Source organism: Mauremys reevesii, linkage group 3 (genome assembly GCF_016161935.1).
Source record: "Mauremys reevesii isolate NIE-2019 linkage group 3, ASM1616193v1, whole genome shotgun sequence".
Classification (NCBI taxonomy): domain Eukaryota; kingdom Metazoa; phylum Chordata; order Testudines; family Geoemydidae; genus Mauremys; species Mauremys reevesii.
The window spans coordinates 9,662,035-9,687,776 of record NC_052625.1 but is presented as its reverse complement, the minus strand read 5'-3'; the positions used below and the strand labels follow the sequence as shown (position 1 = coordinate 9,687,776).

General features: G+C 43.8%; 2 protein-coding genes across 4 annotated transcripts in view; both read right to left on the bottom strand.

Annotated features, from left to right (window-relative positions):
- PLCB4 (phospholipase C beta 4) overlaps positions 1–14,862 on the bottom strand; it is a 407,328-nt gene extending 392,466 nt beyond the window's left edge. Inside the window, exons 1-2 of the mRNA XM_039530679.1 lie at positions 14,661–14,862; positions 14,125–14,290 (exon numbers count right to left, since the gene is read on the bottom strand). The gene's annotated coding sequence lies outside the window, so the exon portion shown is untranslated. The remainder of the gene's footprint in view (positions 1–14,124; positions 14,291–14,660) is intronic.
- Positions 14,863–19,256: 4,394 nt separating this feature from the next.
- Positions 19,257–25,742, bottom strand: part of PLCB1 (phospholipase C beta 1) — a 627,028-nt gene continuing 620,542 nt past the window's right edge. For 2 of the 3 annotated variants that reach the window (XM_039531330.1, XM_039531331.1), the window contains one exon: positions 22,477–22,599. Coding sequence is in view for 1 of the 3 variants with exons in the window: in XM_039531329.1 (XP_039387263.1) it covers positions 22,369–22,599 (231 nt within the window). In the remaining 2 variants the exon portion in view is untranslated. Of the gene's footprint in view, positions 22,600–25,742 lie in introns of all 3 variants that reach the window. The other variant, XM_039531329.1, reaches the window with a different exon arrangement.

Here is a 25,742-nt window from a genome sequence, read left to right as displayed (position 1 = left end):
AGTCATGTGAGGAGGTAAGAATCTGAGCTTTCATCAAAAGCTGTTTGATATATCATATCAAGCCCTCATAATAATGGGCTAGCAGCAAACTCGGTACAAATAGCAAAAAAACCTTAATTTTAAAAATCTGACAGCTTTGAGGGATTCAGACTTGGCCTCATTTACACTAGCAAGTTGCATTGCTTTAACTACATGGCTATAGTGAAGCAGTATACCCTCTCCTAATGTGGATGCAGTTATACTGGAATGAAAATGCTTTATACCAGTATAGCTATTCCCATATGGGAAGAGGAATAAATTAGACTGATATAAATAACTTGTATGCAGGTACAACCATGTCCACATTAGGGATTTTACCAGCATAAAAAACTTTCTTGATCAACACAGTAACACAGTACAACTTTCACATGCAAACCAGGCCTTAACCATGTTCAAGAATTGCCACACCTCACCATGCTTTACTCGCATTGTCAGTTCAGAGACTGATTGGAGAGAGAGGGGACAGCCACCTTGGGTCTAACATTTAACAAGCTTCTTGAACTAAACCCCGTCATAGCTACCAAAGAACTATGCCAGGAAAGCAGAACAGAAAAACTACAGCAAGAATGCCAGTGTCATCCGCATAGCCTGTAGGAGAGAATGTCAGATTTCAAGCAGTTTGCCAAGGCAAAAAGCTATACCATCCCTACCACGGTCCAGTTCAAACAGCCATTAATTCAGGGATGTTCCATGTCCTGTCTTTGACAGAAGGTTACACTAAATAATCACCGTGATCCTTCCAGGCCTTAGACTCTAAGGAGGTCATGTATCATAACCACCATTTTGGGTCAGTCCAGCAGGAAGACCAGAAGACATTTAAAAAAAAAAACTGTGTCGTGGTGGTATCCAGAATGGTACCGTGAGTGCTCATAGCTGACAAGACGTCCCCCACCGCCTCCGGCACCCCCCATCCACCAACAATGCAAAGCACAAGGAGCAACAAATTCAAACTACAGATCCATCTCAATGACCAAACAGGTCACTGGAAAGAGTTGGACAACCCAAATGGCCACATGACCAGAAGGTCAGTGAGATTCAGAGATTGCATTAATTAATGGATATTGAGTTAGTGGCAAATTTATCTGTTAAGGGGAACCCGTGTTGTCTACCCTGAGCTCCATCCTAGATGGAGAGTTCAGACACAGTACCTCCAAAGACGTTTCAGAATGGCATGTGTGTGCGCGCGATCTTGTTCTCCAGAATCTCATTTTTCATTAAAAAGAGAGAGAAAAAAAGCAAGTCTCTGACTGTTATGATTGTGGAGAAAAAACCTTGAAATTGTGATTCAAAAATAGCCACAGCAGAGATTAGCCTTCAGAAAGGCAGGAACAATAGCTGAGACTCAGGAACTGGTTTATTCATCTGAGGTGCTCACTCAGAGGCCTGTCATAGTAATTGAAATGTTAACATGGTTAAGGATTCGGTTTTTCATGCATAAAGGAGAGGGAAGATCGCAAGTCTATGCAGTTTACTGCAATGTGTCAGTGCCATATCTTGGTGGGTGGCATGCAGATGATACCACCACTTCCCTCCCCCACACATTCTCATGGGAGAGCCAAGGGGTATATTCTAGTCACACTGAGAAGAAGCCATACTTGGGATCCCAGTGGAGCCAAGCATCACATGCTCATACTTGGAATATCAACAGGTTATGTAGTATACTCACCACTATTGCACCCTCTCGTGTCAGGTGTGTTGTTGCAGGGGTTTTCACCTCCTACAGCAGGGTGGCCAACCTGAGCCTGAGAAGGATCCAGAATTTACCAATGTACATTGCCAAAGAGTCACAGTAATACATAGAATATCAGGGTTGGAAGGGACCTCAGGAGGTCATCTAGTCCAACCCCATGCTCAAAACAATACAAATCCCCACAGATTTTTGCCCCAGATCCCTATAATGGCCCCCTCAAGGATTGGACTCACAACCCTGGGTTTAGCAGGCCAATGCTCAAACCACTGAGCTATCCTTCCCCCCCCCCCCCCAATAAACAACACTATTCCCAGCCACTAACTATCCTATCTCAGACCCGGAAGGGGCCCTGAAAGGTCATCAAGTCCAGCCTCTTGCCTTCAGTAGCAGGACCATCAGCAGCCCCACACCAGCTCCCCCTTCCCCAGCACCTCCCACCCACCAGCAGCCCTGCCGATCAGCACCTCCTCCTCCCTCCCGATCAGCTGTTTTGTGGTGTGCAGGAGGCTCTGGAGGAGTGAGGGCATGGCAGACTAAGGGGAGGGGGAGGGGGCAGGAAGGAGTGGAGTGGGAGCAGGGCCTCCGGCAGAGCCAGGGGTTGAGCAGTGAGCACCCCCCGGCACATTGGAAAGTTGGCACCAGTAGCTCCAGCTCTGGAGTTGGTGCCTATACAAGGAGCTGCATATTGACTTCTGAAGAGCTGCATGTGGCTCCGGAGCCACAGGTTGGCCACCCATCCTACAGGGATCTTGCCTCAGCCCTCTTGCTGAGCAGTGACTAGTTTAAACCCCTTCTGAGGTAACAAGCATCCAGGTACAGTCCAAAGGAATCACCCTATCTGCTGGGCCCTGTCTTCAGTGCCTTCCTGGGGTTCCACTGCCTTTCCTCAGTTCACAGTCCTGAGCTACCACAAACCTCCTGAAGTTTCTGGTTTTTTAACCCTTTACAGGAGCCAGCCTTGCCTATCTGTGCCGTATAGCTTCTCCCTTCAGATGGGGCTCTCCCCTTTTATATGAGGCACAGGCCTCCATTAAGTTCACCTGCTCCTTCCTTACTCCCTTTGGTTAAGTGGGTACACCTATGCCAGGATTGATTAACGCTTAATCCCTTTCTAAGTTCTGATGGGTTTCACCCCATCCCACTAGTCAATCTCCTGGGAGCAGCGTGGTTTTTTGGCAATGTGTGGGTGGTGGTTATTCTATGGGAGAGCATCACACTTCCTCCCCCTGACTCCTGGTGAGAGGTGTCTATGTGTATGTTAATAACTGACTATTCATTTGTGGGTGGGGGGGGGGTGTCTTACATTCTACTGACAGTTAATTTTCAGTGAAAAGAGAAAGACGCACCAGTAACCAGAGGAGCCAGTGTATGCTAATTGCTACAGCAGGGGTACTGACCTATTTCCACTGGGATCCACAGTGGGTGATTGGGGCCAGAAAACAACGATCCACATCCTACTAACAGTATATGGCCTCTGAAAGAGTAGAGTGCTAAAAAGGTAATAGCTTTCTAGTCTTAATTATGTAGGACCATAATATCAGCTGGCATCCATCAGTGTGACTATCAAAGTCAGTGGACCTATGGTGATTCAGACCAGCTGAGGATCTGGCCCATGTATCACACCTACTTTGATTGGGAGACAGCAGGGCCTAACTCAGTGGTGCTCAAACTTTCAGTTGTGCCCGCTCCCCACCACCACCATTAATAGAGGCTACCCCCCCATCACTACACAGTCAAGCTTCCTCACCAGCAGAACTTGTGCTGAAGGCGGAGCAGGGGACAGAACTGGGGATGTGGAAGGAGCTGGGATTAGAGCCAGAGGGTGGGGGGTGGAGAGGGAACGAGGGCAGAGCTGGGCCTGGAGGTGGAGCAGGTCTGGGGGTTGAAGGAGGAGCAAGTCCAGGGCAGAGCTAGTCTGGAGGCATGGTGCTCCCTCTCCACTGCCCAGGAGGGCTGGCTTCCCCACACAGTTTGGGGACTACTGGTCTAGCTAGTAGTGTAGAATCAGGAGACCTGGATTCTATTCCTAACTTTGCCACTGACCTGCTGTGTGAGCTGAGCAAGTCACTTAACCTCTATTTCCTCTCCCATCTTTTGTCTTATTTATTTTGATTACAAGGTCTTTGGGGCAAGATATATACAGCACCTAGCACAATTGTGGCTGAGGTCTCTATGGGGATATTATAATTAGCACTGTCAAGTGATTAGTTTTTTTAATTGCTATTTAAAAAAATGAATCCCAATTAGTCACACTGTCAATAATAGAATGCCATTTAAATATTTTTGGATGTTTTCTACATTTTCAAATATATTGATTTCAATTATAAACACAAAAGACAGTGTGAAGGGTTCGCTTTTTTACAGTGCAAATATTTGTAATAAAAAAAGTATTTTTCAATTTATCTAATACAAGTACTGTAGTGAATCTCTATCTTGAAAGTTGAACTTACCAATGTAGAATTATGTACAAAACAATAAACTGCACTCCAACACAATGCAAAGCTTTAGAGCCTACAAGTCCACACAGTCCTACTTCTCGTTCAGCCAATCACTAAACCAAGTTTGTTTACATTTGCAGGAGATAATGCTGCCTGCTTCTTGTTCACACTGTCCCCTGAAAGTGAGAACAGGTGTTCTCATGGCACTGTTGTAGCTGGCATCACAAAGTATTTATGTGTCAGATGCTCAACATTTGCATACCCCTTCATGCTTCAACCACCATTCCAGAGGACATGTGTTCATGCTGATGATGGGTTCTGCTCAATAACCATCCAAAGCAGTGTGGACCGATGCATGTTCATTTTCATCATCTGAGTTGGATGCTACCAACAGAAGGTTGATTTTCTTTTTTGGTGTTTTGGGTTCTGTAGTTTCTGCATTGGAGTGTTGCTCTTTTAAGACTTCTGAAAGCATGCTTCACACCTCATCCCTCTCAGATTTTGGAAGGCACTTCAGATTCTTAAACCTTGGGTAGAGTGCTGTAGCTATCTTTAGAAATCTCACATTGGTACCTTTTTTGAGTTCTGTCAAATCTGCAGCAAAAGTGTTCTTAAAATGAAGATGTGCTGAGTCAGATTGCTATGAAATATAAGGCAGAATGCAGGTAAAATATAGAGTTGGACACATACAATTCTTCCCCAGGGAGTTCAGTCACAAATTTAATTAATGCTGCTTTTTTTTAAAAAAAAAAAAACATGCATCAGCATGGACACATGGTCTGGAAGGGTGGCTGAAGCATGAAAGGGTGTACAAATGTTCAGCATATCTGAAACGTAAATACCTAGCAATGCCAGCTACAAAATTCCCATGCAAACACCTGTCCTCACTTTCAGGTGACAGTGTGAACAAGAGGGCAGCATTATCTCCTGTAAATGTAAACAAACTTGGTTGAGTGATTGGCTGAGCAAGAAGTAGGACTGAGTGGCCTTGTAGGCTCTAAACTTTGGCATTTTTTGTTTTTGAGTGCAGTTATATAACAAAAAAAATCTACGTTTGTAAGTTGCATTTTCATGAGAGAGATCGCACAACAGTACTTTATGAGGAATTGAAAAACAAACACTGTTTCTTTTATCTATCATTTTTACAGTGCAAATATTTGTAAGCAAAATATAAAGTAAACACTGTACACTTTGTATTGTGTTGCAATTGAAATCAATATATTTGAAAGTGTAGAAAAACATTCAAAATATTTAATAAGTTTCAATTGGTATTCTGTTTAACAATGCAATTAAAACTGCAACAACACACCATTAACTCAGATTAACTGCCATTAAACGACAGCCCTAATTATAATACAAATATCAACATTAGAGTTCAGAAGAGCAGGCTTAACTACAATAATTCCCCCCAAAGGATTTATATTATTGTTTTAAGTGTTTATAGAACAGTACTTGCATCTGGAAACCATTAAAGAAAATCAAAATATGACAGATTTTAACTGCAGCATACCAGGGAGAGCAATTATCTTGATCCTAAGTCACTTTAGAACATTTTAGATGAAAGAGCCTGACTTCAGTCTGGACCTTAGCTATGCAAAATGCTTATTTTAAGAGTTGACAAAGCATGGAATGTTTTTATTCTTAATTCAGAACAGTTCTGAAAGTGTTCCAAGTCTGTGCAGATAAATCCATGTACTCCTTGCTTCCTCACAGCATTTGTTCCACAGCAGTTAAAAAAAAACTTGCACATTAAAGTCACTGAGTTGACTGCCTAAGAGTTATAATAGAAGGCATCATGATGTATTGAATGCTCATAAGACATTCAGGCACATTTTAGAAGGGACAGTTTTCAACTATTTCTTCTCTGACACTCCCCAGTTACATGCACATTGAAATCACTTGTCAAAACCTGTCAACTGCTCTACAGAAATGCCTTTGGTCATTTACTGAAAGCCAGTCCATCGGTTTACATGTCCCTGGAAGAAAATGAAAGAGTTAAGGTTGCTAAGCTGTGATATCCCCTTAATTTTGTTTCCTCATGGATAACAGCTGCCACACATTTCAGTTCAATCTTTCTGCCAGAATATATAGCCACATGTCCACTGTAATGATCTTGGGGGTCATTAAATAATGTGACAAAGCTCTGACCTTGGAAGTGTGGGGCCCACACTTCCTGCGGGGTTACCCTAGTCTCAGAGGCTCACTGTGGCCCTTCTCTCTCTAGAAGCCATTTTCATCAAGCCAGCAAGGGAGATGGGAAGAAGCAGCCCTCCCTCACGCAGTCTCTGTGATTAATCGGGGAGAGTGAGGGGAGTTGGGGCCTGCCCTCTACTCTGGGCTCCAGCACCCTAATAGTAACAGCTATTGGTAGCTGACTTTTGGAAACAGGATGGGTACGGTTTCCTGGGCCACTTCCCCGCAGCAGTCCCACACTTCCTCAACATCTACTATCACCATTACCTCGGGGCCACCTTCCTTGTGCCTGATAGGGTTTGTATTGCCTAGTTTCTCCAGCAGTGTGGCTTCCTCCTGTAATTCCTGATGTATGCCGGTAACTGGGAGGCTTTTAACTAGTTCCAGCCAGCCCTTGATTGGCTTCAGGTGTCCCAATCAACCTAGCTGTCTCCACTGCTTTCTAGAAGGATCTTAACTGAGCCCAGGTATCTTGATTAACCTGTATCAGAGGGGGAGCCGTGTTAGTCTGGATCAGTAAAAAGCGAAAAAGAGTCCTGTGGCACTTTATAGACTAACACATATTGGAACATAAGCTTTTGTGGGTGAATATGCTTCTGACAAAGCGAGTATTCACCCACGAAAGCTCATGCTCCAATACGTCTGTTAGTCTATAAGGTGCCACAGGACAATCTGTTGCTTTTTAATTGACCTGGAGCAACTGCCATTTGGTTACCATGGTAACAGGGATTTGTTTAGCCTGGGGCTAATATACCTGTTTCTCACTACTTTCCTATAGCCATCTGGCCTTGCCCTGTCACAATAACAAACCAGTGAATGAGAAAGTAACAAACATTAACAAAACAAATCAGAGAGCTTCTGCACACAGCCATCCGGTGTTCCCAACTCTGCCTCCAACAGGGCACATCTCCAAATTCCCACACTCACAATACTGTCCCTTATGAGGAAGAATCTCCAAATCACAGTCTTTCATAAACATCTCTCTACATCCATCAGCCCACTGACAACTGACCCAAGAGCCATCTCAGTCACGTCACTTAACATGATTGTGAGGCTGGTTGTTTACTTAGCTATAACACTTTTAATGGATGGAAGTTATTTCATTGCCACTGGTAAACTGCTTGATATTTGCAGAGTAAATCTCAACCAAATATTTTTTATATATATACACACACCCCCAATCTCAGAACTGGATGGGACCCTGAAAAGGTCATTGAGTCCAGTCCCCTGCCAGGACCAAGTACTAATTTAGCCCCAGATCTCTAAGTGGCCCCCTCAATGACTGAACTCACAACCCTGGGTTTAAACAGACTAATGCTCAAACCACTGAGCTATCACTCCCCCCATTGGGAATTCAGGAGGGAAAGAGAACATGGATTCTTTTTGGCCTGAAATAGCTATAATCAATTACTCTTCTGTTCACAACTAGCATAAGGGTTTGAGCCTCCAAACACTTACTCACATGAGTAGCCATACTGGAGTCAAAGGATACATCTACACAGTTAGGGAGTGAGCCTCGTAACCTGGGTCAACGACTCAGGCTAGCGAGGGTCATACCAGAGCTGTAACAATAGTTGTGTAGACAGCGCTTGGAAGCTGTGGTTGGGCCTGGCCCTGGAATGCTGGCTCTGAAGCCTAGAGGCCAGCCACACAAGCCTGCATCTAGAACCTTTCTGCAGTGTTGGTAGAACTAGAACAGGGGTGGGCAAACTACGGCCTACGGGCCACATCTGGCTCATGGGACTGTCCTGCCTGGCCCCCAAGCTGGCCCCCGGCCTCTCCCCTGCTGTCACCCCACTCCCGCATCCTCAGCTTGCTCCGCCACCGGTGCAATGCTCTGGGTGGCGGGGCTGTGAGCTCCTGGGGCAGCACAGCTGCAGAGCCTGGCCTGACCCGGTGCTCTGTGCTGCATGGTAGCAGCAGCAGTGTGGCCCGGCTCCAGCCAGGCAGTGCAGCTGTAGCGCCGCCAGCCACCGGTGCTCCAGGCAGCACGGTAAGGGGGCACGGAGGGTTGGCTAGAGAGCAGGGGAGTTTGGGGTGGTGGTCAGAGGGTGTGGATGGTGGTTGGGGGGGGAACAGGGGGTTGAATGGGGCAGGGATTCCAGGGGCAGTCAGGAAGGATGGGGGTTGGATGGGGCAGCAGGGGGCATTCAGGGGACAGGGAGATGGGGCAGGGGTCTCAGGAATGAGAGGAGGGGTTGGATGGGGAAGTGGGGGTCTGGGGGCAGTCAGGGGACAGGGAGCTGTGAGGGTGTTGATGGGGCAGGGGTTCCAGAGGGGCTGTCAGGAAATGGGGCGGGGGGTTGGACGGGGTAGGAATCCCAGAGGGGGAAGATAGGAGGTTGGGGCTGGGCCACGACCCCCCCTCCCCTAACCGGCCCTCCATACAAATTTACGAACCCCAATGCGGCCCTCAGGCCAAAAAGTTTGCCTTCCTCTAAACTAGAATATGGAGGAGCTGGACTGCCAACCACCTACCCACTAGATACTTTATTTAATGGTGTGGTGGTGTATGGGAATACACCAGTGTTTTCTCATTACTACTATCTATTAGAGCTGTCTGGAGGATGACAGTTCCATTTTGTGGCAACTTGAGGTTTCACAGTTTGTTTTCATTCAATTATGGAATGAAAAGAAAGCCTTTGGAATGTTTTTCTGAAACAGATGTGTGTCAAAATGGTGGTTTTCAGATGGAAAAAACCTGACCTTTTCGATTTGGTTTGGTCTCTCTCCTCCTTTGGTCAGAAGAGACCAGAAAACCCTGGACCTCAAAACCATTCCCAGTTAAACTTTGTCAAAATTAATACTTCTCTATGGAATGTTGTGGCTCAAATAACATAGTTGGATGAAATTTTGTTTAGTCAGAAATATTTCCACCAGTTCTATGAATCAGGGCCATGCTGTGTCCTTTACAAATGAGGAAAGTTTTCCTCAAGAGCTCAGTCTCAGCTCCCTTCCGCCCTCCCCCCACACTTTTCTTCAGCTGCCAGCAGTAAGAGGAAGACGTATGGGATAACCAATCCTCTCTAGGTTGCATATATTTACCTGCTATCTGTGCAGAAATGCAACCATACATGCCAAATGGTAATGGACACTATGCAGTCTGAGCAGCAATTTAAGTAGTTTTTACTCGCTATAGCAGATAGCATATTCATTATTTCACCTGTTAAATTATGAAAATGCTCTTTTAACCATTTCTACTATATTTTGGTACAAATGAATATGCAGTGAATTGATAGCAGGTCTCTTGGCAGAAATGTGTTTAAAGTTGTGTCGGAAGACTCCAGTATGGCTACTCATGTGAGTAAGTGTTTGGAGGATCAAACCCTTATGCTAGTTGTGAACAGAAGAGTAATTGATTATAGCTATTTCTATGTCTACACTCTTGCAGACATAGAAGTCGAGCTATGCTATGTAACTCCATCTGCATGAATAATGTAGCTGGAATCGACATACCTTAGGTTAAATTACTGTGGGGGTCTACATTGTGGGGAGGAAACGGGGGTGTTGGTTGATGGGAGATTTTCTCCCGTTGACTTACCTGACTCTTCTCATTGAGGGTAGAGTACAGGGATTGACTGAAGACCGATCTGCAGTCAATTTGGCAGGTCTTTACTAGACCTGCTAAATTGACTGCAGGTGGATCGATCTCAGAGCATCGATCCCTGCCGTACTGTAGGCCTCATGGCAGCAGAATTACCAAATAACCAAACAAACAATGCAAAGGGCTTCAGTCTCCAAGCATATCCATATTGGGGGGCTAAATGGAGAGGAGACACACTGGTAAACTGACATAATTTAATGTGAGTGGGCCTGGCCCTGCTCCCACTGAAATCAAGTCAATGGGAATTCTGCAGTAGGAGCAGGTTTGGTCCCTGGAAGTGTAAGAGAATGGTGGAGAGGAGAGGGTAAACAGTTGGAAGAGTATCCAGCAGTAGAGTATAGGATAAAGCAGAGAGGTTTCCTTCATTTTACACCCTCTAGTTGATAGAGATTGTAGCCGGAAAACCAATCTAGGTACCTAAATTGTCACGAGTTATGATTCTTGGTAATTCTTGCAGATCCCCAGCTTCTGGAGGCATGTGATTGATAGAATGTCCGCTTTCATTTAAAAAAAAAATTTCTAGGACTTGTGTTTTCAGAAAAAGCTTGAGAATGTGACCTCTAAGAGCTACAGAGAAGAAAAAGAATGCCCAGATCTTAAAACAAAAACCAACAATCCCCCCCTCCCCCGAAACCCTCCTTATTTTAAAGCCAAGAACATGGTATTTTGATGCTTGATTTGGGAACGCTTTGGTGTGGGGAGGGAGGGGAAAAAAGAGGGGCAAGTCTAACTACCAAAGTGTCTCCTGCAGGACCTGAGCATCACAACCCTTAATCCTGTCCACTGTGCAAGTTATACCTACTTGCACTATAGATTCATACAGTTTAAGATCAGAAGGAACCCAGCTACCCCTCTATTGAGCCCAGGAGCTTGTGTTTGGGGTCATGCTGACAATCATTTATCTAGCCCCCTAAAACTGGCCCTAATTCTCTGAAGAGTATGCTAAGTGATTCATTTGATCCATCAATATTCTGACCACCTAGCAGATTTGGAGATCCAGGCATTCATGTTATATACGCTTATGATGCTGGATTTCTCAAAGATGGTGTGGTTTGGCCTAATTTGGCCAAGCACATATATATTCTTGTCCAACCATCTGAAAATAGGCAGATCAGATGGCAATTACAATTGGCAGGATTAATTTATGCTCTTGAGCCTCTGTCAGATCTTTCAGCTAGATTAGACATCTAAAGGCAAAAATCTAATTCTCAGAAACATCACGTAGATTAGTAATGCACCCAAGAGGATTTGGGGGGGGGTGTCTCGAAATGAAGGGATTGTACTGATCTATCATCGTAGTTTTGTCATTAGTGACAGATACAATAATATTCTTGACTTCACAGATTGTTTCATAATAGCCATGTGGAACCGAGCATGGCAATAGCTCAGACTTCTGCAGCATGGGAGAAATGCTATAGAGCGGTGGTTCTCACCCTTTTTGGCCTCAGGACCCATTTGTAAATGTTTATGGCCCATTGTGTCCCAGTAAATAGCCTGGGGTGGTTTCAGTCGGATCCTGCACCCTGGGAGGGTTGGGTCCTGCCTGGCACTCACCCAACAGTGGTGGCTCCTGATAGTACACAAGTCTGGTGGTGGTACCTGATTCTTCCTTATTGTCTCAGTTTTGGAAATTAACTTGGAGAGATGAAGCTATTATAAAAATACTAGCAGATCTCAGTGATTTGAGAGGCTAAAGCTTGACTGATTCACTACAGAGAAGCCAAGGCACGAAAGTGTCCAGATACAGGGTAGGAATTGGTCTCTACTCCCTCCCACAGATACTTGATGCTACTGTAGAAAACTGACACATGAAGGTATGAAAAGAAATTCTCTTGCCACCTAGTTCATATAACAGAGAGTTAAGTTCCCCCAGTTTCTCACCAGCCACAGAGTAAGAAAGGTAACCTTGAACACAGCAAGGTTACAGACGCAAGAAATATATTTCACCTTGTGGTAGAGAGAAGTCAGTATCCGTGCAACACCAGCTCTTTAACTACTTGTGCACATCATGCTCAGCAAGAGAGAACCAAGTTCACTACGCTGATATGAGACACCTTTATCTCTTAACACTACATACTGAAAATTGGTTATCTTAGCCCTGATTAACCTAAGACATGGGCCTCTTATCCCACACAGAATTCCATGTTGGCCTTCTGTCATTACAATATTTCTCTTGGTTTATAAATGGGTCATAAGACACCTTTCGTGCAATTATTTCCTTGAGTCTCCCTGCAGCCCAATCTGTTTTTCTCTGTACAACAATTTAAGCCTCAAAATAATTCAGAGAATGATTTGGCTGCCACATTTGGCCTTTGCTGCTTTCTTTCTGAGAAAGAAAAGCATGGGACCCCAACAGCCCCCTTTGTAAAAACCCAGGGGAATGAAACTACCTCTGAACCTGCATGGCGGGGGAAGGTGTCCCTCATAGATCTCAGCCATTTGCACTCCTTTCAACCTCTCCATGGCATTGGCAACATGTGTCATGGCACATCTGTCCTTTGCAAGCCATATTGGTTGTTGCAGAGCATGGAAGAGGGGGTCACGCTGCTTTAAGCAGCATTGACTAATATTCCCTTGTCACACACACATTTGGCTGGTGTAGGGAGAATGACCATGCCAATTAGAGTGATTCTTCTGTGGCTCCACCACTCTTTCTTTGAGATGTCCATTCCTCCGCCCCCATTCCTCCCACAGAGAGGTTCTGGGAAGGGAGAAGAGCTGGCTATGCAAGGAGGGTTTGTAGGGGAAAAAAACCCCCATTCATTGTATCTGAGGATCTAGGGGTCTTGAACTGAGGTCTATCAGTCTCCAGGGAACCTTTGCCTCCCAGCCACTATCCAGTAGCTTACTAGTAACTACTGGGTGACGTGGTTAATGGAACCCTTGGCCCACCTGAGGCACTGCCCATAGTTCTCCTGCTTGGCAGAAGCACCCAGCCCCACCAACTGGGATATTTAGGGAGGCACAGGAAGGTGTCTCTGTAATTGGGTGAATTCCTGTCTTGCTTTTCCATCAGACCCTGCCTTCTCAACTAATTCCTGATCCCTGCTTCCATGACTAGCACCTGTTTCCTGCTTTCCTGTCTGGTTCTTGATCCCTGGCCCTTGCCTCTGACTCCAACCCCTGGCTCAGCGCCTGACTCTGACCACTAGGTATGACCACCCAGTCATAACAGTACAGTATCTGTTGTTCTGCTCCACATGTCTCCCACTGCTAGTTTCTACAGATTTCTGTACATTTGTTCCACTCCATCCCACACAGAAGAATGACTGTAGGGGGCGCTAATAAATTCTTTTACTGATGGCCGTGCTATCTAACAACCAGGGGGAGGAAGAATTTCAAGGGAAAAAAAAACAACCCTACTTAAGGACAAAGGGGGCATTTTGGGCCATGGTGCAGAGTATTAGAAGAAGAGCAGGACTTGTATTTGTCAAACAGTAAATGCAGCTTTTCCTATCTGTAAATGTCTCTTCCTAGAAAGAGCAGGTCTGGCCCTTCCCCACAGGACAGGGAAGCAGGCTTGAATAGTCAACAGCACCAGGCCCCAAAGAAGCATCCCCTTGATGTCACATGCTCTTATGCAAATCATTGACAGCCTCCAAGACCATTCGGTAGTTTATAGCCAGGCCTCTTAGAAGATGAGAGCCTTCTTAGCCTGGGTGCTCTGTCTGTAGTTTTGATCTATGGCAATGGACTTGACAGGCTATGGCTTGATGACTGAGATACTTTTCACCACAGGTTGTATGGTGATCTTGACTCCCTGCTGTAGGGACAGGAGAGGAAATAGGATTCTTCTCTGCTCCCCTCAGGTGGTCATGATCCACTAAGTCCAGTCAGGCCTAGTGGTTCTATGTCTCAAACATCTACCTTGTCCCATGGAGAACATTGACACTCCTCCACAGCCCCATGGAAAGATACCAATACAAAGTTAATAGGTACAGAGTTATACAGTTCGTAATATTTTTTATGAACCAAGACTTCCCACATTCACCACACATTTGTCACCCAATCTTGTAAGTCTCAGAAAAGTAAAGTCACATTTGATCATCCAGATTTTCAATATTCCTATCCTTTAAGGATTTATTAATTCACTGAGTCCCATATCAGCATTTCAGTTATTTTGCTCAGGGTTCATGTCAGACTAACTGGTCTATAGTTACCTTGGTCATCACACATGCCCCTTTTTGAAGATTGGCACAAGATTAGCACTCTTCCTGCCTTCTGTAATTTCCATGGCATTCCAAGATTTATTAAAAAAATCTATCAGTGGGCCAGAGATCTTCTCATGCAGCTCTTTCAGGACTCTTGGGGGCAAGGTATCTGGGCCTGCCAATTTAAAAATGTTTACATCACCCTGCTTGTTTCCAAATACAGAATGGAAATATTGATTGAACATTTCACTCTTTTCTGCATCATTGGTACAATTTTACCATCTCCAGCTAGTAATGGGCTATACTATTGCTAGGATTTCTTTTGTTCCTAAGAATAACAGGGTTGCCACCCACCGCTCACGAGCCTCCCTCCTGTCCGCTGGTTTCTTCAGTGACTCAGCCTTCCAGCCAAGTCATGTACACTGTAGCTGGAACAGAACAAAAACTTCTTCCAGGGTATATAGTCTTCACCTTCCACCAAGGCTTCCTCCCAGGAAACACTGCCCTATATAACAACCCAACAGGGCCCATCGCAGTACCCTTACTTGGTCTGGCTAGGTTACAAGGTCAGTCCCCACGGCCAAGCAGGAGTTCCTTCTTAGCTCCTCCCGTCTTCAGCAGCCCTCCCTGGGCTCAGTACTGCCAACACTGAGCTGTCCATGGTCCTGCAGTTCTTCCAGCCAGCCAGGAACCCACTCCTCTCTTTTCCAGCTCCAGGCAACAACTGACTACTCTGCCTCTGCTGCTTATTTTTCTATGGCCCTCTGGCCCCTGATTGGCCACACCATCAGCCCCTCTGATTGGCTGCTTCCCCTGCAGCCACTCTAGGCTGCTTGGAGGACGTCTCATCTGCTCCTCTGGGGCGGGGTGACACAGGGCCATGAGGCCTCCAGCAGGGGACCTCCGGACCTAGTCCGCCCCATCACACTAATATATGTAGACTCCTTATTGTCACTGGCCCACCCAGCTATGAATTTTTTTACTCTGATGTCTTTAGAGTCCCTTATCAATTTTCTACATGTTGTAACTTTGAATTTTATATTGATTGCTATTTCCCTTTTCCTCCTTTATTTTACTTGCTGCCTTCACTTCAACACTGAAATAGTAGGTGCTTTAGCTAAGGCTAATTTCTTTTTGATTGGGGGCTAGTGATTAATTTTGGCCATCTAACAAACATATCATGAAGAGCTCTCACTATTTAGTCATATATTGCTGTCTAAATTTTTCCTCTCAATTTTGCTCAGAATTTTTCTCACTTTTAGGAAATCAGCTCTTTTGAATCATCAAATATAGAGTCACCTCATGTTGAGTGCAAGCCTTTTTGTTAGAAAATCATCTATAATACTAGTGATGTTTTGACACCGGCAGCATGTGACTGCCAATATCTAGTTCCCAAACTGAAGCCCCTAACAGTACAATTTTTCTATTCACATTTTAAAGATAAATGCTTACGGAGTAATTCATCCTCTTCTCTGGTTTATCGCCAACAGATCCATACCTGTACAACCTCCTGAGCTTTGGAGCCATATGCATTCAGGTTCCTGTGAGTCTCAAGTTCTCAATAACTCTAAAAAAGGCACTGCTGTCTTTGCTATAGAATGCTGCCCACTACCTCTTTTACCCACATTGTCCTTCCTTAATAGGTTATACCTGAATATTTCAACCTTGTGAATCACCCACAAGGTTTCAGTACTACGTGTATCAAATGTCTTCTAATCAATCAGCTTCCAGTTCTTCTTGTAGGTGTTACCCAGCCTCCTAACATTGGTATACAAGCAATTACAATTTCTTCTTTTCATATTCTGTGCCACATCGGTTCAATTTGTTCACAACATGCATAGTTTGTGCCACACTTGCCTTCTTAACACCCTCCCAGCTGCTCCAGCTAGTCTCTGACAGAGAAGAGCACCCCCCCACCCACACCCACTGTGAGATGCAGACAATCCTGTTTGTTCAATGTCTCCTCCCACTGAAACATGGCCACACACATTTTTTTTTTTCACAATTTTTTTATGATTTTTGATTTCTCTTTTTTTTCTGGACTTCTCCCTTCCAAGAAGATCACATGGACTTTATTTTTCTTCAGCTCTCTTCCAACCTGAAATTTCTCTTCAAGATGATGAAATCCTAGAGATGATTTAAGAGATTCCAGAATGGGTAAGAGAGATCCTTTACCAAACATAGGGGTGGGTATATGGATATAGTGACCAGATGTCCCGATTTTATAGGGACAGTCCTGATTTTGTTTTTTTTTATTTGATCCTGATTTTACCCTATTTTTTTTTTCTTACATTTGCTGTCTTTCCACCTTTGCTAACTTACAGTCTACTACCTGTCTCTTACTAACACTCACTCTTCTACTCTGGTCTTACTATCACTTCTTAACTTACTGAAAACTACTACTTAGTTAGGTTACCCTTTTTTTTTTTGCCCCAAAAAATGACTTTCTTCCTAAAGTGGCCATTTTTGCAGAGGCAGCAGCTTTTTTACAGCTGGGCCATTTTCCTGGTGGGTATTGCATTTCCTTCTGCTCTGCTCTCTGCAGCATCTCTTCCAAAAAGAAAGCCTTAACGCTGCTCCAAAGGGGAAAAAAAAAAAGCCTTGCTGAGAATCCTGTGACTCCATCAGTGGTGTGCAATCAACTGCCTCAGTCCAGTGGTGGTATATCTGGGAAGGGTAATCAGCCAGGGATCTCAGTATCTGGGAGAGATCTATTTCTTTCTCTTTCAGGCTTCTCTTTCCAGCCCAGTTCTTCTTTTCAGCCTTCAGGCAAGCCCCTTTCTCCCTCACAGTCATTCAGTCCTCTATAATATAACTAAAAAACAAAAAGTAGGCTGCTGTTAGTTCTAAGTCTAGAAAAAAGAATGTGCTGTGCTGGTGTGGTGGGTAGGTTCTTGCCTGGACCAATAAGGTAGGTTCTTTGGTGGCTGACCAATAATGACCCACTTGCCACTCTTCCTTCCATCCTGTCACTCTTGACTTGGCTGGAAGGCTGGCATGGTCTGGTATTGGCACCTTGGTGGTGGGTGGCCATGGCGGCTGCCTACTTGCTGCTGCTGGCTGGCTGGGTGCCTTCAGAGGCTGGTGAGGCAGTGGGAGTGGCTGGCTGCTGTGGGCAGCAGCAGCCAGCAGTATGCAGCATGGTATGCTCAGGTGACCTTACCACCCCTTAGCTGCCCACTGCTGCATGCACTGCTGCCCTCAGTCTCAGCCACTGGTCTCTGCTGTGCAGGGTGGTAAGGTCAACTACAGAAGTGGGTGGTAATACAACCCCCCCCAACCAACAAGTTGACACCACCCCACCCCTCCTTCCCCCAGCTCCTGCCCAAGAAACTAGTGTCCCCCCCAAGAAAATCTAATAGTAAGATTTCAAAAGCAGAGACAGACAGATTTTTTGGGAGGGTGTGACTGTTTCATTTTTTCATGGTGGACTGGGAGAGAGAATGAATGTTGGTTCCTTTTGGACTCTCATGAGAATTTTGTTTCCATTTCCTCTCCATAGTGCTTGATGTTTTTTTGTGTGATCAGTTTGCTTTCCTTTTCTTGCCCCTTCCTCTTCTTTCTTCTTTTCTCCTTCTTCTCCTTCTCCTCCTACTTTCCCTCTTTTCTTTTTCTCTTCTTTTCTTCTGACCTTTTCCAGGAATACCTTCCTCTAAACCCTCCTTCTTATTTCTATCTCCACCCATCATCCATCTATCATCCCATCGTCTCCACTTTCTATTCTCTCTTCACCTTTCTACTCGCGGCGGCGGGGGGGGATAATCGGGGATGGGATCTTCGCGTATCACTGCCCATATCGCGTATCATATATCCCCTCCGCTCTACCGAACTCCCCGAAACGCAGCTCAAGTGGGCGGAAGAGAGTTGACATGGGGTTGACATGATGCCGATGCGCATGGCCGTCGATCAGTGATCTTCGATAGCACCGACTATTCGCTTTCTATCAGCGTTGGCTTTCAGCTGATCTTAGATCGATCCCAGACCCCACCCCACCCTAGCATAGTAGTGCGCCACTACCCATCTTCTACCCAACCTCACTTTCACTTATTCCCTTTCCCCCCCCCTCCCCTCCTCCCTCCCTTTCCCTATCCTCTCCTCAGGCAATGCTTCCTCCTACCTCCCTCCCCCCCACCTCCCTACTGTGCCTCAACCTGGTTCTGTGCTTTGTCTCTCACATCTCTCCTCACCCTCTAGACTCCCCCCACCTCAGCTTACTTTACTTTTTTTCTTTATCTCTTCCTTCTTCCTCTCCTTTTCCTTCATTTTGCTCTCCTGCCCACTGCACTCGCTCACACACCCCACCCACACCCACCCTCCCCTTTCCCTTCTCTTTCTTCTATCTCTCTCCCTTTCTTCTCTTCCTCTTTCTCTGCCCCTTCCTGCCCCCTTCCCCCCTTCCATTCTTCCCTTCGTCTCTCTTCCCCTCCTCTTCTCTCCTCTCCTTGCTCTATATAACATCTATCTCTGCCCTATCCCTACCTTTCTTTTTCACACATTTGCTACTTTGCATTGTATCTTTTTTTTATTTTTAATAATTAATTAAATAACATTTTTTATATTTTTTTCCAGATTTATTTTTTTTTTTAGTAAATTCAGTAAAGGTAAATAACAGAGAGAAGGGGATGATGCATATTAATGGATTCCCTTCTCAAATCTGAGTGCAAGGCTTAGCAAATGAACATTTATAAGTATACATTTTAACATAATTTGAAAAACAGTTATGGGTAAAAGAAAAGGAGTCTAGTCTCATTTAACTTGCACATGCAGTTTTTGGAATTAGCTTAAGTAACACACACACACACCTTGAGCTGAAGAATAAATCACTGAATCGTGTAATAACTGTTCTGTAAAAACTTGCCATGTAACATCATAACTTTCTTTCTAGAGAGGCAATTACGAAGCCCAGTTTCTTTCATGTGCTTTGAACTTTGGCAAATAAATAATTTTTCTGGTGTGTGCAATTTTCTTTTCTCCTCTCTGTAAAGAGAGCACTGAGAACACGCAGGGAAGATTCATTACCTACTTCTCATGCCATTACCCGTCTAGTCACCAAAGGGCTTGGTAGTTGGAAGTAAATTTTTGAGCCTGTAATAAACAAACATAGCAACAGTTTTGTGTTAAGAAAATGTTTATTTGTCCTTTGGATCTGTGATGAAAGCACATAAAATTACAAATGGAAGAAACATCATGCCACAAAATTGCATAGAATTCTTACAAAAATGTGAATTATGCATCTGAAACAATCAGATTGAGAAACGAAAATATGTACATGTTAACTGAAATATTCCTTATTTTTTTTTAAAGCAAATCACCAAAGTCCAATCAATCACAGACGCCATTAATACCATGTACAAGAGCAACATTGATTTGAAAGAAAGGCAAGCAATGTCCCTTTAGTTATCTTTTAATGAATACATGATAATAATTAATACATGAGCATTAATTAAAATAATTATGAACATGTTAAATCCAAAATGTCCGGCATTTCATTAGAACTTTTAAAATTCTGCTTATACTGCCCAAACCAATCTATTCTCAGTAGTGTAAAGATATCTGAAGTGCACAATCTAGTTTAATATAGAGAGTTCTATTCTATACAACAGAAAGGTCCACAGTACAGCATTTCTACACATTCAACACATAACAAGGCAAATACATAAAAGGCACAAGACTTGCACATCATAATGACCCTTTTTTCGTTATCTTATTTAGTTCAAGTAATATGAATATTAAATGATCTCTGTATCACTGTAATACTCTGAACAATGCAAGGTGTACAGTATTACACACTACCCGACAACTGCAAAAAGGAGCACTGTACAGATATAAAAAATGTGAGTACAGTAAATGGTCAAATACAAACATACTGTAAAATGACTACAACTGATAGTATACTTAGTCCAACCATAAACTTTGTAAAATATAAATAAAAGGCTGATTTGTATTTGCCCAAGTCTATCTGAAGACTAATGTTGAAGCCCTGGCTACCCTGAAGTCCCTGGAAGTTTTACCATAAACTTCAGTGGAGTCATGATTTTTACCCTAAGGCAATGATCTTCAGTATTGTTGTGAACACTGCTATTAGTATAGCCTTTCTATAATTTCAACAACCTAGGTAATTTTTAGTTTATAAAATGCAGCATTAAATTTACCATTCTAGGTTTTTATCGAATGATTAATGCCAATCTTCAAAGTGCAAAAGTAGACTGATTTTTCTAAAATCAAGCTGAAAGTCAGACTGTTGAGTTCTATGGTCATGAAATTAGTGTAATCATCATCCACCAGAATAGTTTAATCCAAAATACGATCTCCAAAGAATGTGCAATTTTTCTGTTTGCCTGCTCTAAGTTTAAAAAAGAAACATCAAAATACTGTTTGTTTTCTAAGATTTGAACTTATAATATATATACACAGATCGTATTTAACTCAAAACTTAAGCTTGATCGGTATTTATTGCTTAAATTTAAATAAAATAAGTTACTTAAAATACTAAAATCCTGAGGGAAAGCAAGTAAAGTAACTTAATTGCTATTATTTATTAAAATGCTTTGCTATGCTACTATTAGACCATTTAAATTTATGTATTTAAAAATACAAATTAAGGCCCAAATCCTGCAAACACGTATGCGAGCATTATTATCCACAGAGTAGTTTCATTGAATCCAATAGGATTATTCATGTGTATAAAGTTACTCATGGGAGTGCTTGCAGGACTGTGGCCTAAGTATGAAAATCTATACATTGTGAGCTTGTTTCTCATTTTCACTTAGGGTTCCACTGCTCTGGTACTATAAAGGGGCCTTAAAGTACAAGTAAATTATATTTATGCTCACTTTAAAACTCCTTTACATGATGGGAGCAATATGAAGTGGCCTTAGTGTAAGTGAGAATCAGGCCATATATATTATCATACCCCATATCCTCTTTCATAGGGATGCCAGAGAACAATATTTTTCTTTCTCTTTTCAAATATCCTGATTTTCAGAAAGTCTTACTAATTATTTTTACATAGATTTCTGAAAATATGCAGTTTATTTCTCTCATGCATATCATACAGTACATTTTTTTATGTTAAAGTACGGATATATGGATTAACAGATATTTGAAATAACAGGGGTGGGGTTTTTAAATCTGCTTTTAAACTTCAGACATTAGTAAAACTGAACTGCAGAATTAAAAATGATGGAAGATGTTCCTAAATGTTCAAATCTTATAGTTTTAAACATTTTTATAACCCTATTAAATTCAGTAAGCTTAAAATATGATACTTAAAATCAATACTTTCAAGTCTGCAAAATATATATCAAATTTATTTGCTAAATGTACTTCAATTTACAACACCAAGAACATGAAAAGAATCTTATGATTTAATGTTTGTTTAATATCACTGTAACCCAGAGGTTACAATCTATAAAGGTTTTCTATTCACGTATCCCTGAAACTTTTCATTTTGCCATGAGAGCAGACCGACTGCAAATACATACATGCTGTGTGTGTATATGGATGTATAATGTGTGTGTGTGCACATATATATATATATGCTCAAACATATATGCACTCACAGAAATGTACAAAGTACACACACACTCTTTCTCTACACAGACTAAGTCCAACTCTTGGTTTTAAACTTACTCTAATCACCACCGTTCCAACGAAGGATTTTTTTCAGCAGCAAATATACAGTATTTCTCTCCATATGATAAACATAATATCAAGACAGCAAGCCACCAGTGCTTGCAAAGCTAAAAAGGATCAAATGTTTCAGTGCAAATGTAACATGATGACACAGCTGTCAAGGTGCAGTTAGAACGCAGGAAACAAAAATGATTAAGTATTGTCATACAATTCCGTAAGATCAGTATTAGTTTGGGATGCTTTGCACTGGCACTTTAAAAGGAAATCGGTGCACATTTGTCTGTGTACAATACTCTGGTCTTCATTAAACTATCTTAAAAGTGCATATGGCCTGAAAATTACGCATTGTATATTGGGGTGGGGGAGCATTAACACATTCATTCCTTGCTCTCACTGCACTAAGCTTTAGTATAATAAAAAAACCCGAAGAATGAGAATGAAGACCTTTGCACAATATCTTTAGAAAATGTTTCTTTGTAAAATGTGCACTTCAATACAGATGCCTCCTGCATTCAGAAGCTGTTCTGTGGCAGCTCACAACAGGAAAACAGAGAATGGGCAGCATGGGAGTGGCATGCCCTGGCACAATAGCTGTTGCTTGTGGGCTGGCATGGGTAGTTAAAAAGGAGTATCAAACACTTTATCTGGATTATTTTCTTCTGTTTCCTCTTCATTTTGCAAAGGTTTATGGTTCAGTTTTCCACTTTCAGATGTCAGGGAGGAAGTGGCAGAACTGTGGTCTCCATCTTCACTGATTTTCCCTTTCATGGCATCCTGTACAAACTCCAGAATTTCCAGAGGGAGCCTTTTGAATTTGTCTTGATATTCCTGATCCAGTTCACCTTGCAACTGGAACAAAACAAAACAAAAACGGTCTTAAATCATTTCTGATGGGAACAATAACCTACAGCATGGGGACACTAAAAGCCGGAGGAGGAAGACTTACAAACTCACCTCCATTTGTTATTTTTACATGATTTGGGGCTAATTTTCAGTTTGTAGCTTTCGGGCTATACCTCCAATACACTTAATAATTATCATACACCTAGTAATTATCATGCATCCACTGCAAAGCTGAAGGCAAATGCAACCATTTTTACATTTTTTAAAATTTTGTTACAACACTCATAGGCACCAAAATCCTGCAAACATGCATGTGCTTAATTTTACTTCTGTGAGTAATACATAATAATAATACCTAGCTCTTATATAGCACTGCTCATCAATAGATCTCAAAGCACTTTACACAGGAGGTCAGTATCACTATCCTCATTTTACAGATGGGGAAACTGAAGCACAAAGAAATTCAAGCTCAGATCCGGAAAAGGCACCTTGAAAAATCACTGGGGGAAGAGATAGGTGCCTGAAAATGCTAGCACAGTAGACGCCTAAGCTAACCAATGTGAGATGCCGGCGAAAGGGGTGTGTCCCAATTCCTACCCCTCTCACATAGGTCGGTGCCTAGCTCCCCTTGTGATCCATGGCTGGGAAACCTTTCCTGGAATCAGGAGCCTCAGCCATTTCTTGCAAGAACAGCAGTGCATGCCTAACTCCATACAAAACAGCTGAGGGGAGGAGAAGGCCTCTCTTATAACCTTTAGCCCAGTGGTTAGGGCTCTCACTGGGGGTATGGGAGACCCCTGTTCCACTGCTCCCTCTGTGGGATGAACAAGAGATGCCCCAACCAATGGACTACAGAGGTATTCTTAATCTCTCTCAGGCCCAATGCATATTTCATTATTTATCCAAAATGGAACGGCTTCAACAGGAGAGACTGAGCCACATCAGAATGTCCCACCGCGCAGTGGTTCAGTCATTCCCTATTCAAATCCCTTCCTCTCATCAGGCAGAGGGGGAAGTGAACCAGGGTCTTCCACATCCTAGGTAAGTAAGCTAACTGCTAGGCTAAAGGGAGGCTGAAAACTGGTCTTTAGGTGCCTATGTCTCTTTAGACTGGTCTTTAGGTGCCTAACTAGCATGCTCAAGGGCACCAGCAGTAGAGCCGTCAATAGAAGCCTGAGTCCCAGTACAATGCTCTGTCCACTAGGCCACACTGCCTCCCTTAGTCCCACTGGCTTCAAGAAGACCACTCCCCTGATTACAGTCAGGCTCAGATTTTGTCAGGGATATTTTTTGTAAAAATCACAGACAGGTCAGGGGCAATAAACAAAAATTCACCTGACCCGTCTGTGATTTTTACTAAAAATATCCCTGACAAAATGGGGAGGCAGGAGGATCCAGCACCCACAGCAGCTGGGGGCTCTGAGGTCCCCTCGCCTCCTGCAGCAGCTAGGAGCTCTGGGGTTGCCCCACCACACACCGCAGCTGAAACACTGCAGGTTTCCCCGCTGTGAGTGAAATGCTGCGGGGTCCCCCGCCGCGGCTGGGCTGCTGTGGGGGGGCTCCACCGTGACTGGGCAGCTGCAGGGAGCCCAGTCGCCCACGGCGAGTGGGAGTTCTGGGTGACCCCCCCAGGGAGCTCTGGGGTCCCCCTGCTGCCTGGAGGCGAGGAGCTGCTTGTGACCTGAGGCCAGCAGAAGCTGAGAGCTGCGGGGCTGCCTGCTGACAGCTCCAGCCCTGGGGCAGAAATGTCAAGGAGGTTTCTGGAAGCCACGTGACCTCTGTGACATAATCATAGCCTTGATTACAGTTAAGCACACGCTAATCTCTTTGAAGGAGCAGGGCCTTCATTTGTGTTTAGCTAAAAAGTCAGGTCCTGTGAATGTTCCATAGCTTCAAATCACAAACATGTTGTCCTAAGAAACAATATTGGAACTCTCGCCAATTTATCTTGGTTGGAGAAACATCAGAAAAAAATCAGCCAACTTGTCAACTGGAGCAGAGAGAGAAAAATAAATTCTTAAATTACATCTTTTATGGCTAGATATTCAAGTGATCACAGACAAGTTATAATATCAGACTAATGCGGTGGGTGTCTTGGACATGTGTTATCACAGGATGCAAAAGGCATGCGGCAGAGAGAGTGATGCAAATCTGGCTTTCTGCCTTCCAAGAGTTGTGGGACCTCTTGCCTTATTTATCTGGATTTTCTGTTTTTCAGGGCCCATTCTAGGATCTGCACATTCCACACTAATTAAAAACAACAGTGCATATAAAGACTTAAACTGGAGAAAAAGCCGGGCTTTGCAGCATGCCTAAATAAGACTGGCACAAAAGGGTAGGGTTGGGGTGAGTTCCAAAGCAAAGAACCCCTCTCAGACAGCACCCAGTCGGCACCCATCTCCTTTCTTTTTTAATCTGAGGGGCTCTAACTTGAGCACTTCTGCTAACCGTATCTGCGGCAATTTTCAGGGGACTCTGAGGCGATCACGTCTCAAACTATGTTTTGTAATTAGGGGATTTATAGGCTGCTGAGTTTCCCTTAACCTATTCTATCTCCCTGAGCCCATCCAACTGGGCTTCTGGTCCCCTTCAACCTACTGAAACTGCTGTCACACGGTGCAACAGTCTCTTTCAACCTCAATGTCAGGGCCTCTATCTTCATCTTCCTTGACCTCTCTGCAGCTTTTCATACTGTCATCACACCCTCTCTCTTGATCCTTTGGTTCAGCCGTGTTTTCCTTGACTCTGTCCTCTCCTGGTTCTCCCCCCGTCCCTCTGACTGTCCCCTCAGTGTGTCTTTTGGTGGGTCCACCTCTTCCTCTCTCCTCCTATTCAAAGTGATGTCCTTAGGTCCCCTCTTCTTCGCATGACCTCATCTGCTTACTTGGCTTCAGCTACCTGCACTATGGCAACCTCTCGCCAATCTACCTCTCTGCCCTCAACTTGCCTCCATCATGTCCCACATCTCAGTCTGTCTCTCTGGCACTTCCTCTTGGATGTCTCACCATGAATGCAAGGTTCCCATGACCCAAACTGACCTCCTTATCTTCACTCCTAAGCCCCGGCCACTCCCCCACTTCTTCGTTGCTATTGACAACACCATCATCCTCCCTGTTACTCAAACCTGCCATTTCCCAGCTTGAATCCAT